This window comes from Petromyzon marinus, chromosome 60 (assembly GCF_048934315.1).
Source record: "Petromyzon marinus isolate PM22_M1 ecotype Great Lakes invasive population chromosome 60, UKy_Petmar_22M1.pri1.0, whole genome shotgun sequence".
In the NCBI taxonomy this organism is placed as follows: Eukaryota; Metazoa; Chordata; class Hyperoartia; order Petromyzontiformes; family Petromyzontidae; genus Petromyzon; species Petromyzon marinus.
Window position 1 is genome coordinate 8,759,665 of NC_133726.1, and position 13,984 is coordinate 8,773,648.

General features: G+C 51.0%; 1 protein-coding gene across 1 annotated transcript in view; it reads left to right on the forward strand.

Annotated features, from left to right (window-relative positions):
* LOC116955557 (uncharacterized) overlaps positions 1 to 13,984 on the forward strand; it is a 15,593-nt gene extending 1,609 nt beyond the window's left edge. Inside the window, exons 2-3 of the mRNA XM_032976698.2 lie at positions 10,552 to 10,719; positions 11,496 to 13,984. Of these exons, the coding sequence (XP_032832589.1) occupies positions 10,552 to 10,719; positions 11,496 to 12,716 (1,389 nt within the window). The 3' untranslated portion in view covers positions 12,717 to 13,984. The remainder of the gene's footprint in view (positions 1 to 10,551; positions 10,720 to 11,495) is intronic.

Genomic DNA, 13,984 nt, shown 5'->3' on the forward strand with positions numbered 1-13,984 from the left:
TTGTGAGTTGTGCCCTATTGTTCACACCTGCTTGTGAGTTGTGCCCTATTGTTCACACCTGCTTGTGAGTTGTGCCCTATTGTTCACACCTGCTTGTGAGTTGTGCCCTATTGTTCACACCTGCTTGTGAGTTGTGCCCTATTGTTCACACCTGCTTGTGGGTTGTGCCCTATTGTTCACACCTGCTTGTGAGTTGTGCCCTATTGTTCACACCTGCTTGTGAGTTGTGCCCTATTGTTCACACCTACTTGTGAGTTGTGCCCTATTGTTCACACGGGCTTGTGAGTTGTGCCCTATTGTTCACACCTACTTGTGAGTTGTGCCCTATTGTTCACACCTACTTGTGAGTTGTGCCCTATTGTTCACACCTACTTGTGAGTTGTGCCCCATTGTTCACACCTGCTTGTGAGTTGTGCCCTATTGTTCACACCTGCTTGTGAGTTGTGTCCTATTGTTCACACGGGCTTGTGAGTTGTGCCCTATTGTTCACACGAGCTTGTGAGTTGTGCCCTATTGTTCACACCTGCTTGTGAGTTGTGCCCTATTGTTCACACGGGCTTGTGAGTTGTGCCCTATTGTTCACGCGGGCTTGTGAGTTGTGCCCTATTGTTCACACGGGCTTGTGAGTTGTGCCCTATTGTTCACACCTGCTTGTGAGTTGTGCCCTATTGTTCACACGGGCTTGTGAGTTGTGCCCTATTGTTCACACGGGCTTGTGAGTTGTGTCCTATTGTTCACACGGGCTTGTGAGTTGTGCCCTATTGTTCACACCTGCTTGTGAGTTGTGCCCTATTGTTCACACCTGCTTGTGAGTTGTGTCCTATTGTTCACACGGGCTTGTGAGTTGTGTCCTATTGTTCACACCTACTTGTGAGTTGTGCCCTATTGTTCACACCTGCTTGTGAGTTGTGTCCTATTGTTCACACGGGCTTGTGAGTTGTGCCCCATTGTTCACACGGGCTTGTGAGTTGTGCCATGTTGTTCACACCTACTTGTGAGTTGTGCCCTATTGTTCACACCTGCTTGTGAGTTGTGCCCTATTGTTCACACGGGCTTGTGAGTTGTGCCCTATTGTTCACACGGGCTTGTGAGTTGTGCCCTATTGTTCACACCTGCTTGTGAGTTGTGCCCTATTGTTCACACCTACTTGTGAGTTGTGTCCTATTGTTCACACCTGCTTGTGAGTTGTGCCCTATTGTTCACACCTACTTGTGAGTTGTGCCCTATTGTTCACACGGGCTTGTGAGTTGTGTCCTATTGTTCACACCTACTTGTGAGTTGTGCCCTATTGTTCACACGGGCTTGTGAGTTGTGCCCTATTGTTCACACCTACTTGTGAGTTGTGCCCTATTGTTCACACCTGCTTGTGAGTTGTGCCCTATTGTTCACACCTACTTGTGAGTTGTGTCCTATTGTTCACACCTGCTTGTGAGTTGTGCCCTATTGTTCACACGGGCTTGTGAGTTGTGCCCTATTGTTCACACCTGCTTGTGAGTTGTGCCCTATTGTTCACACCTACTTGTGAGTTGTGCCCTATTGTTCACACGGGCTTGTGAGTTGTGTCCTATTGTTCACACCTACTTGTGAGTTGTGCCCTATTGTTCACACGGGCTTGTGAGTTGTGCCCTATTGTTCACACCTACTTGTGAGTTGTGCCCTATTGTTCACACCTGCTTGTGAGTTCTGCCCTATTGTTCACACCTACTTGTGAGTTGTGCCCTATTGTTCACACGGGCTTGTGAGTTGTGCCCTATTGTTCACACCTGCTTGTGAGGTGTGCCCTATTGTTCACACCTGCTTGTGAGTTGTGCCCTATTGTTCACACCTACTTGTGAGTTGTGCCCTATTGTTCACACCTACTTGTGAGTTGTGCCCTATTGTTCACACGGGCTTGTGAGTTGTGCCCTATTGTTCACACCTGCTTGTGAGTTCTGCCCTATTGTTCACACCTACTTGTGAGTTGTGCCCTATTGTTCACACCTACTTGAGTTGTGCCCTATTGTTCACACCTGCTTGTGAGTTGTGCCCCATTGTTCACACCTACTTGTGAGTTGTGCCCTATTGTTCACACGGGCTTGTGAGTTGCGCCCTATTGTACTTCCATGTGGTAGTAGCTCTATGTGGGGAGTAGTGGTGCAGCAGTTATCGCGCTGCGCTACGAACCCGGCGAACCGAGTTCGATTCCCGCTCGCGGCCAACACCGGCAATGATTAATTATCCGACTCAGCCTCATGTGACACCTGGTACGATGTGTAAACATCAGCACTGGGGAGACAAAGGCGGCCAGGCGTGGTGCGGGCCACCCACGCTCCTCATGCGCCGTGCCAGCCTTCATGAGGACCTTGCTAACAGCACATGCCCCAACAGTCTGTGAAGGCTATACGGGGAGTCTTTGTCTTTGTGTGCGCTACTCGTGTGGTTGTTCTTTGTGCGCCTTTTACCACTACCACCACTAGCACCACTACCACTAGCACCACTACCACTAGCACTACTACTACCACCACTACCACTACTAGCACCACTACTACCACTACTACTAACACCACTACCACCACTACCAATAGCACCACTACCACTAGCACCACTACTACCACTACTACGAGCACCACTACCACTACTACTATCACCACTACCACTACTACTACCACCACTACCACTAGCACCACTACTACCACTACTACTAGCACCACTACCACCACTACCACTAGCACCACTACTACCACTACTACTAGCATCACTACTACCACTACTACTAGCACCACTACTACCACCACTACCACCACCACTACTACTAGCACCACTACTACTACTACCCACTAGCACCACTACTACCACTACTACCACTACTACTAGCACCACTACTACTACCACTACTACCACTAGCACCACTACTAGTACCACTAGCACCACTACCACTACTATTACCACCACTACCACTAGCACCACTACTACCACTACCACTAGCACCACTACCACTACTATTACCACCACTAGCACCACTACCACCACTACCACTAGCACCACTACCACCACTACTACCACCACCACTACCACCACTATTACCACCACTACCACTACCACCACTACTACCACCACCACTACCACCACTATTACCACCACTACCACTAGCACCACTACCACTACTACTAGCACCACTACCACCACTACTACCACTACTACTACCACCACTAGCACCACTACTATCACTACTACTAGCACCACTACCACCACTACCACCACTAACACTAGCACCACGACTAGCACCACGACTAGCACCACTACCACCACTACTACTACCACCACTAGCACCACTACTATCACTACTACTAGCACCACTACCACTACTACTACCACCACTACCACTAGCACCACTACTACTAGCACCGCTACCACCACTACCACTAGAACCACTGCCACTAGCACCACTACTATCACTACTACTAGCACCACTACCACTACTACCACCACTACTACTACCACCACTACCACCACTACTATCACTACCACTAGCACCACTACTACCACTACTACTAGCACCACTACTATCACTACTACTAGCACCACTACCACTACTACTACCACCACTAACACTAGCACCACTACTACTAGCACCACTACTATCACTACTACTAGCACCACTACCACTACTACTACCACCACTACCACTAGCACCGCATAGAGCGAGACAATCTGCGCGCTTATTACAAAGTTTCGTATGACCTCGCCTCATTGGATTTCCATCGCTTTTTCAAACAGTAAATTAACCTCAGCATCCCACGAGTTTTGTAATGTTATTCCAATTCCCCACATGGCCAACCGGGGCTCGCCAGTGTGGTGAAGAACGGTCATTTAACCCCCCAAGGGCGCGCATCACGGTGAGACTAAGGGGCAATTATACAGCAGGAGGATTGACTAAGAGGGCCGAAAGCATACGCGTACCAATGTTGTTGTCACGTTGTATGCAGTCCACCACGATTGTATAGCGATGGCACGCGTTTCGGTTTGTTTCATGCAAATCTATTCCCGAGAGCAATGGTTCTCATCCTGGGGGTGCACGCACTCCCCTGGCGGTGCAACACAGGGCCAGATTTCTTTTCAGAAGGTAAATAATCGAAAACACAATTTAGGCACGGGCACGTAAGTCGCAACTTTCTTTGTTTCATCAAACCCTACGTAGTTATTAACATTGTACATTTTGTGACGATTGAGGACCAAAGGGGGCTGCAGGGCTGCAGTGAACGTGAAGAACCACTGCTCTAAAGGAATCCATCGTTTACCCAGGGCTGTGAAGAAGCATCGCTCGGATGTTCGTTCGAAACCCCGTGGCTCGGTGGTAAATCGATCCGGCTCGCAATCCGGATTGTTGGCGGTTGACTCAGCCCATCAGCCATCCCTCTGGGGTCAATGCAAGAACTATCATTTCGTCGTCCCCGGAGAGATGGTGGGCTGACTAAACTATCCCGCCAGGGTCGACGAAACGAATTTCCACCATTGGCTCTGCAGGGATGTAAACTGCAGATGAGCCCCTGGAAATCACTTTGACTTTGTTTATAATCACAAACAAGAAAGACGTGAATTCACTCAGGATCAGCCGGATGTGATGGTGGTACACGCCCCTAATCCAGCGCTTCAGAGGCAAGAGTTGGTGGACCACGTAGAGAATTGTGAAACTCCCAATAACTTGCTGCGCTGCGAGGTGTAAATGGCAGTACACCAAGTGGGTGCGTGTACCTACCTGCGTGGGACCAGAACTTTGAGTGCTATCCCCACAGTAGAGCACAGTGGGTTTCTCTGGTTCCTCTGGTTTCCTGCTGTAGAAAACAAACACGCTCGTTCGAAACAAGTATTGGCCAAAACGTGTCATTGCCAGCAGTACTCTGCTGAAAACAAGTTTTCCGCAGATAAAAAATGGCATTACCGTACTACCAACACAATTAGAAGCGGTTAATTTATCATAAACTTAATTTTTATTTATTTGCTTGATCAGATAAGGCCCACTGAGCGATATAGCTCTTATTTCAGAAGCGACCTGGATATCACAAATGATAGCTTAAGGAAGCGGCTCATCATCGTGTGGACATTTATAGCAGTAGGCAAACACCTTGAACTCACGTCGACTCTAAATGTGGAAGGAAAAACCTGAGCACCCGGGGAAAAATCCACGCGACCACGGGGAGAGAGACACGCAAACTCCAAATATATAGCAGCAGGCGTCAGGGTCGGGATCGAACCCACGTCCTCCTGCATACCAGGCGAGGCAGGTAACGTGGTTGTTATGAACCAATTTCCATTAAAGATATACTATTGTTTCATTATTCACAACATCACTATTTGCAACGGTGGCTTCCTTGGGTAAATAACCAATTATAATTATTTTATATCTCAACATCAGAACCCACAGATTGTTTACAATGTAATACCCTGTACGGCCCTGCACGTGCAGTTCTTTGGGGCTGGTGGTTTTGCATAACGCGGGTAGCTTTTTGGACACGCAACGGCTGTGTGCGTCTTCGTGTGTGTTGTTAAAGGTCTAACATGGCCCTACATCGGTGGTTCTCACCCCCCCAGGGGGTGCACGCACCCCCTGCCCTTTCTGGGGGGTTCGAGACATGGGCAGATTTTTTTTTAGACGGTAAATAATCGAAAACACAAATTGAACACGGGCACGGAAGTACAACTTTGTTTCATCAAGCCCTAAGTATTTATTAACATTTTTTTACGATTGAGAACCGAAGGGGTTTTTAAGGCTGCAGTAAAAAGTTAAGAAACACTGCCCTACATGGTCAAATGTGGAGAGCATTCCTCAGCATTTGCGAGCGTCAGAGCCCGCGATTAGGGGCACTGTTCGTGAATCTGTCTGTTACTCGATGGCTACTATGCGTGTAACTATTCATTAAGCCTGTTTAAAAACTGGTGATCAGAACTTAAAAAAAAAATTGTAATTCTCATCACCTGGGCCCCCATGGTGTAAACAATCTCAGCCCCCAACTCTTTATCATCCAGTTTAACACGCAGGAGGCTTTTGCGACCAATATTATCCATAAGTGGATTTTTTGGGGGTTAAATCGCGTAAATATAAATGTGCCGTTAAGCCCGCCACCACCCGACACAGCCAATTAGTAAAGTTTGTCACGTAAACAAAACATGGAAATTCGTTAATAGTGCAGCACATCGGTGTGTTGGAGAGTAAACCCACAACATTTACAATTGGGGTTACTCTCTAACACACCGGTGTGTTGGAGAGTAAACCCACAACGTTTACAATTGGGGTTACTCTCTAAAACACCGGTGTGTTGGAGAGTAAACCCACAACATTTACAATTGGGGTTACTCTCTAACACACCGGTGTGTTGGAGAGTAAACCCACAACACTTACAATTGGGGTTACTCTCTAACACACCGGTGAGAGCTGAACTAGTAACGAACTGGACGCGTTTTTGTTTCCGTGACAAACCCCTTACTGATTGACTGTGTCGGGTGGTGGTGGCGGGGTGAATGATATTTATATATTCATGAGATCCAACCCAAAAACCTCTTTATCGTCCACTCTCTCTCTCCGCTTGCTTCTCTACATATGTGCTATAAAGAAGGGTCATTGCCCCGAAACGTCGCCGATTAAATATTTTGTTTCTTTTAAGGCCGCGCATACACATATACACATACACGCACTCATACACACACAAATACACACACACAACAACCGCCATTCGCCACTAAGTGGCGGTGACGTCACCACGACGCTTGTGCCAGGCCATGTGCACCTTGAGGCCACGTGCAGTGTTGAACGCCCGCTGGCAGAAGGTCACGGGGCAGACCCAGGTGCCACGGGTCGACTGACTGAGATGACTGAGATGACTGGCTGATGCACCTCCTGTGCCCCCTACTGTGCCAACTTGCTGTTCTTTAGCCACCCGGCGCTCCGCTCATTGTTGTGAGCGTCGCTCCTCTGCCCTCCGTTGTTGTTGGAGGGCGACTGCCTCCAACTTGACAGTAGCGTCCTTCACGAGCCTCCTCCACAGAGGCCGATCTTGACACCGCTGGTACTAGTCATCGGCAAGTCCACTCAGCTCCACGTCCTCCTGTACCACATCACTCCATCTCTTCTCTAGCCCGTGTCGCACCCGTTTTGCCCCCTCGATCCGGCCGAACAAAAGCTGTTTGGGCATGCGGTGATTGGGCATGCGGGCTACATGACCCAGCCAACGCAGCCTTGCCTGCCTGAGGAGCTCAACGATGGGACCTTGCCCAGATCTTTCAAGGATTTGTGAGCTCCTCACACGCACACACATACACACACACACGCATACACACATACAGAGGCTGAGATTTATTGATAAAAATCTGACCTTAGCATTGCTCAGAATTTTATCAATACATTGATACAATGCATTGATACATCAATTCAATGCATTTATAATATTTTGATAAATACATTGATAGCTTAAATTGATACATCAATACAATACATTGATCATGATCTGAGCAATACATTGATCATAGTCTGATCAATACATTAGCCATTTAAACACTATCTGTGTAGACTTGACAATCCTGTCGGGTGGTGGACGGTTTCAGACAACAATTTTTAGCAAAAAACCACCACGTGGCCAAACCCCCCAAAAAAAGCTCGTCAATGACACCGCGTGGCTTAAAATGAAGAAAAAAACACAGAGATATAATTGGCAACGTTTCGGGCAACGCACCTGCTTTATTGCACATAGAGGGCAGAGAGTTGGCCACATAGTTGGCCTCCCTATGTGCGCTGAAAAGGGGCCTTTGCTCGAAACGTCATCCGTTATAATTGTCCTTTCAAGGCCACACGGTGCTATTGTCAGACGTGTTGAGTTGTTATCGTGATTTGTGCACCACCGCCTACGCAGCAACAGCAGCAGCATCACCAACACAGACTGGTTCAAAAACTACATTGGAATCCGTGTAACTGTCCGTAAGTGGACACGCAGATGAGAATGAGCGCGATGTTGCTCCACTCTCCGTACAGTGGAGCGCCGCTTCTATATTTAGCATAGCGGGCACTGCCGAGCTGTACTAGTGCACACCCTGACACACACCCTGGCAAAGGCAAAGATCCCCCGTATTGCCTTCAGCAGACTGTTGGGGCAAGTGCTGTTGGCGAGCACTTGCGAATGCCGGCACGGCACTCGAAGGGGATGGACGACCAATATCACGCCCGTCCACCTTTGTCTCCCCACACCACACCAGGTAATCCTTTAAGGCTGAGTCGACTTAGGGGAGGGAGGGCCATGGCCGGTTCAGATATTTCGCTGCCCACTGTCATTGGCCGTGAACGGGAATCGAACTCGGGTCTCTGTGCGCTAACCGCTGCGCCACCGCTCCCCCACATTCACGCTCTCACTCACACACACTAAGACGTGGATTCACTTTCACAGAATCACTCACTCACGCACATCCGTGCATGGCAGCGCAAAGACAAAATTCCCCCTTATAGCCCACACAGACTGTAGGGGGCTAGTGCTGTTAGCGAGCACCTATTAAGTAGCAGAGATGTTGATTAAAGTACTCGACATATTCCGACAGATGCAGTTCTTTGGAGCTGGTGGTCTGCACAAGGCTAAGAGCTTTGGTACATGCAATGCACATCTTGGTGTGTTGATAAATCTATACAGCGACTCCTCTACCTACGAACGAGTTAGGTTCTAGAGGTCTTGTTGGTAAGTTAAAAAAAAGTTAGTAAGTAGCGGAGTCCCTGATGTCCTGGCCAGAATTGCGGGGAGCGGTGGTGTAGCCATTAGCGCGCTGCGCTACGAACCTGGCGACCCGAGTTTGATTCCTGCTCACGGCCAACACCGGTGGCGATTATCTGAACCGGTCCTGGCCTCCTCCCCTTGGTCGACTCAGTCTCAAATGAGTACCTGGTGCGGTGTGTAAAAACATCGCCACTTGGGAGACAAAGGCGGTCGGGCGTGGTGCTGGCCACCCACCCCCTCGTGTTCCGTTCTGGCCTTCGTATGTGCTACTCGCTAACAGCACTTGCCCCGACAGTCTGTTCAGGCTATACGGGGGATCTTTGTATTGTGGCCAGAATCGCGCCCGGCCACCTTTGTCTCCTAAGCGCTGATGTTTAGACACCGCAGCCGGTACTCTATTACGGCCGAGTCTACCTAGGGGAGGTAGACCCAGGAAGGACCCGGTTCAGATCATCGTCGCCGATGTTGTAGCTGTGAGCGGGAATGGGAACTCGAGAGGTCGCCGCGTTGGTCACGCTCCAAGTGCGCTAACCGCTGCGCCACCGCTCCCGTGCGTATGCAGCACGTGGGCGGGGGGGCTCGGGTGTCGATGTCTCATTCGTGTGACCGATTTATCCCGCGCGTGTTTCCACGAGTGACTGGGAGGTGCAGCACTCTGGCTCATGACTGCCAGGCCATAAGTTCGTACGTGCCTGTATATATCACACTAAACACACAAAGTAGTTATCAAGAAATTCGTTTTCAATCTGTAAGTGGGGCCGTCTCCAAAGGTGGTGCTTATCATCCGGTGGTGGGAATTCCACATTACTATGACAGGGACACGTGTTGCTTTCCACAGGACAAGAACTTCCCGCGCTCCGAGTAGCGCAGCGGTTTCACGAGGTGGTGCTCACTTTAGCAACCCGAGGGAGGGGAGTGGTGATGATTGTGGTGGTGACGGTCGTAGGGTGCTGTAATTGTGATGAATATGCTAATGAAGGCATTTTTATCCACATAGTTACAGATAACGGGGAAGCCTTTTCCCGCGATGTGGCACGGGGAACACGAGTGGATAATAAGCGTAACACGCTCTTGCAGAACGGTTTCCCGTTATCCGCAACTCTTTTTGTGCGGATGATAGAAGTGAATCGGGCACATTCATCCTCTTTACCCCCAATTTCTCGCAGATAAGCACGACACATTTGGGCATCCCACGCAAAGATTAGGATAATGGGTGTCACAAGCTTCTATTATAATAGGGTCACGGATATGACCACGGGTCTTTGTGTGAGCGGTGGTGTAGCTGTTAGCGCGCCGCGCTCCGAATCTGCCGACCTGATTTCGATTCCCGCTCATGGCCAACACCGCCAGTGACGAATATCTAAACCGGTCCTGGGCCTCCCCTAGGTCGACTCGGCCTCAATTGAGTACATGGTGCGGTGTGTAGTAAACATCGCCACTTGTGTATGGGTCTCTATGTGAGGCTCTAGGTCTCTATGTGAGACTATTAGTTTCTCTGAGTCAGTGTGTCTGTGCGTGAATCTATGCGCCTCTATGTAAGCGTCTGTAGCTCCACGGATCTCTATGCGAGTCAAATTTTTGCAAATGGGTTCGTGGTGTTGCATCCGTGTCCGCGCGCACGCTTGCAGGATTACGTCCGTTTGTACGAAGCCGTGTACGGGGTCTCAGAGAGATATGGCGGGCGACAGGGGTCGTGGGCGAGAGGCGCTCTCCTTCATTGGCCCCACATAATGACTCGGACCGCCTGTTGCCATCCGAGCGTTCGCTCTCCCCCCCCCCTCTCTCTATCCCTCCATGCGCAACGCCGCGGGCGGTCCGCCCGCAGATCAGACAGCGGCAGAGGGAGGTGACGCGGATCCTGGAGAGCAGGCGCGTGCCCTACCAGCTGATCGACGTGTCGGTGGACGAGCGTGTCCTCGAGGAGATGAGGAGACGCGCCGGGGACCCCTCCGCGCTGCCGCCGCAGATCTTCAACGAGGGCGACTACCTCGGGGTGCGCGTACGCTCTCTCACCTCGCCGGGGGTCCCTCTGAGTGTACGCGTCTCTCTGTAGGTCGATCAGGGCTCTGTGTAGGTCTATGGGTCTCTGCGTAGACCTATGGGGGCTCTATTTAGGTCTATGGGTCTCTGTGTAGGTCTACGGGTCTCTACATAGGTCTATGAGGGCTCTGCATAGGTCTATCAGGGTTCTGTGTAGGTCGATGGGTCTCTGTGTAGGTCTACGGGTCTGCATATGTCTATGGGGTCTCTGTGTCGGTCGATGGGTCTCTGTGTAGGTCTATGGGGCTATGTGTAGGTCTATGGAGCTATGTGTAGGTCTATGGGCCTCTATGTGACCTCTTGACGTGAGTGCAGGAATTTATCATCTTGGTTATTTCGTTAAAGTCACGTAGGTAGGTTCAAAGACAGTTTGCCTTGAAAGCTAATCCCCCTTTTTCTGAAGACGACCGCTTGTGTTGCGATCGAAACGTCGTAGTTTTTTGTTATTTTCTTTGAACCTATCTACGTGACTTTACCGAAAGAACCAAGAATATCTATGTGACCTATTAGTTTTTTGTGCAAGTCTATTGGTCTCTCTGTTAGTGTATGGGTCTCTATGTACATCTACGGGTCTCTATGTGAGACTGTGTTTCTCTGAGTCAGTGTGTCTGTGTATGAATCTATGCGCCTCTATGTAAGTGTCTGCAGCTCTACGAATCTCTATGCGAGTCAAAATTTTTCGCAAATGGGTTTGTGGTGTCGCATCCGTGTTCCCGCGCACGCTTGCAGGATTACGTCCGTTTGTATGAAGCCGTCGAGGATGAAGCCTTCGAGCTGTTCCTGAAGTTTGCGCCCAGCCCCGGGGACAAACCGCTCATCAGGGTTGACCTGAGCAGGTGCCGGGCGGACGACCGCGAACCCTCAGCGGCGCAGGAGGCGAGCGACTCAAGCGTGGAGGTAAAGGCAATGGTCTCGAGGTACGAGCAGAAGGTTGTTGAGAAGTACGAGGAGGAGAGTCTGGAGGAGGAGGAAGAGGAGGAGGATGAAAAGCAGGAGAAGAAGAAAAAGTTGGCGGAGAATGTTGGTGAGGGGACAAGAACACCGGCTTCAACAGAGCAGGAGAGCGAGCGCCCATTGGTCACCACGCAGAGCCTCTTGGATCATCTGGACACCGCTGCCACGATACGGGGAGGGACGGCGGAACACCCGGAGGCCGGCCCCGAAGCGGAGACGGCGACGGAGTCGCGACGGCTCCCCGAGATAAAATCGACAGTGTCAGCCGCAGAGGGCGGAGTTGACGTCGCTCTACCCAAGCCCATCTCTATTCCGCCCGCCTTCAGGCAGCGTGCGGAGGCCGTGGTGGCGGCACCGGTGGCCACCGCCGCCGCCGACGGCAGCGGCGGGGGCGAGCGGAGCGATGCTCTCCCGCCGGACGACGCAGATGGAAAATGGTCAAACATCCGGCGAGCGGAGGGGCTCACCATCGGTGCCGAACCCATGGAAACCGCACCGACGCAGTCGGTCAATGCGCCCGTGACGACGGCGATGGCAAGAACGTCGGAGCTGCCCCAGATTCTCCAGGCCGTGCTCGTCGCGGTCCCGTCCAACATGGTCGAGACGGAAGCTCATCGGACACCTCCTCCTCCAGGAGGAACGGTTGCGGCGGCGGCGGCACCACCACAACGACGACGACAAGCGCCGGCCGTGCCGATGCGGCAGAAGAAGCGGCCGGAAAAGGGGGTGCAGCACGGCAAAGGTCGGGCGCCGTTAGCGCCGACAGCCGGAGGGGACCAGCGGAGGGGCGAGGTGGACGCGGTGGGACGGGAGCCGGGGAAGCTGGTGCAGGTGTCCATCCGCGAGGGGCAGGCCGTGGTCCGCTGTTCCGTGCTGGAACCGGCCGCTCCGCCGGTAACCATTGCTGAGCGACACGAGGAGAAGGAGGTGGAGGTTGCAAAACCGGGCAAGGCAAAGAAGAGCAAGAAGGCCAGGGGGATGTGCAGCCAACAGTAGTGGGGGTAATGCAGCGTCCCCCTGAACTCAGACTGCTGCAGTACGGTCTTGTCAGGAGGGTGCCACCAGAGCGGAATCCAGACAAAAAATGCGAATGGTAACGCTCGCGGAAGGTGATTGAGGCGGATGGTGGTTGGAAGAGACGGGAAGGACTGGGAGACAGCAGCAGGAGCGTGGAAACGATGACGATCAGCCAGTGGAGGACTGCTGCTGAATGTGTGTGGACCCAGGGCAAGCTCCAGCTCCTCTTGGACGAGGGGGCCAGTCGAGCTGGTTGTGTGTATGTGTGCGGGGGGGGGGGGGGGGGCACTGTAACAGTGATCTACCACGAAGGAGAGTTGGCCTGCGTGGGTGAAAGGGGACATTTGATGGTGCAGGGCCCACCCCCTGGCACCCGCTAGTGCAGGCTGGTTCACACATGGAGTAGGAGCATTAAGGCTGCGGCTGATTCTTGTTTTATTTCTCTCCTCTCCTGGTTTTGTCCAATTTGATGGCCGAGAAGAGACTTACGCACCCAGCGCAACCATACCCAGTGCTGTATAAACTCTCGCGAAAGGTTCGTGGCGACTAGTCACGTGGAACGTATTGCAATCTACCGGCGACCCTGGCACGTGTGCGCTGGGCAATTAAAAGTAAACCTCCGGGTAGATGGAATTAATGATCAGGTGGGTTGTGGAACATTACGGTGACTGGGCTGCGGGATGTGAATCATTTTCCAGATAGGCAAGGGCATTTATTTGGTGATTTTTACTTTTTTGACAAACTTTTGTAAGAGAGTGAGCGTAGCTTTTTTTGCTTGAGAAAAGCTATTTTTATCCCCCCCCCTCGTGTGTTCGTAACAAATTATACGCTCATATATAATGCGTGCCTTTTTTTAACCAAAGGGTATATGTCAAGGACAATGCACGGATCACATTCTGCTTGCCAGAAGGGCGGGAGGGCGACTCGGTGGTAACGTTCGAACCTCACAGCAAGAAGTGCCTGAGTTCGATTCCTGACTTTCTGTGCGGAGTTTTTATGTTTCCCTCTGTCTTCGCTGGATTCCTCCCATCGCTCAAAAGACATACAGACAATGTCGCTTGTATGTAATTGGCCACGATATAATCTTTTACAATACAAGGTACAGTATTAATGTTAACGTTATGATTATGACGATATTAACGTCCTTGTATAACTTTGTATTGCAAGTATATCTTCTTACAGTGTTAGTGTATGGTTGTTGTGCTCTGCTGTACTTCCAGTACGAATAAAGATGAATGCACTCAGAA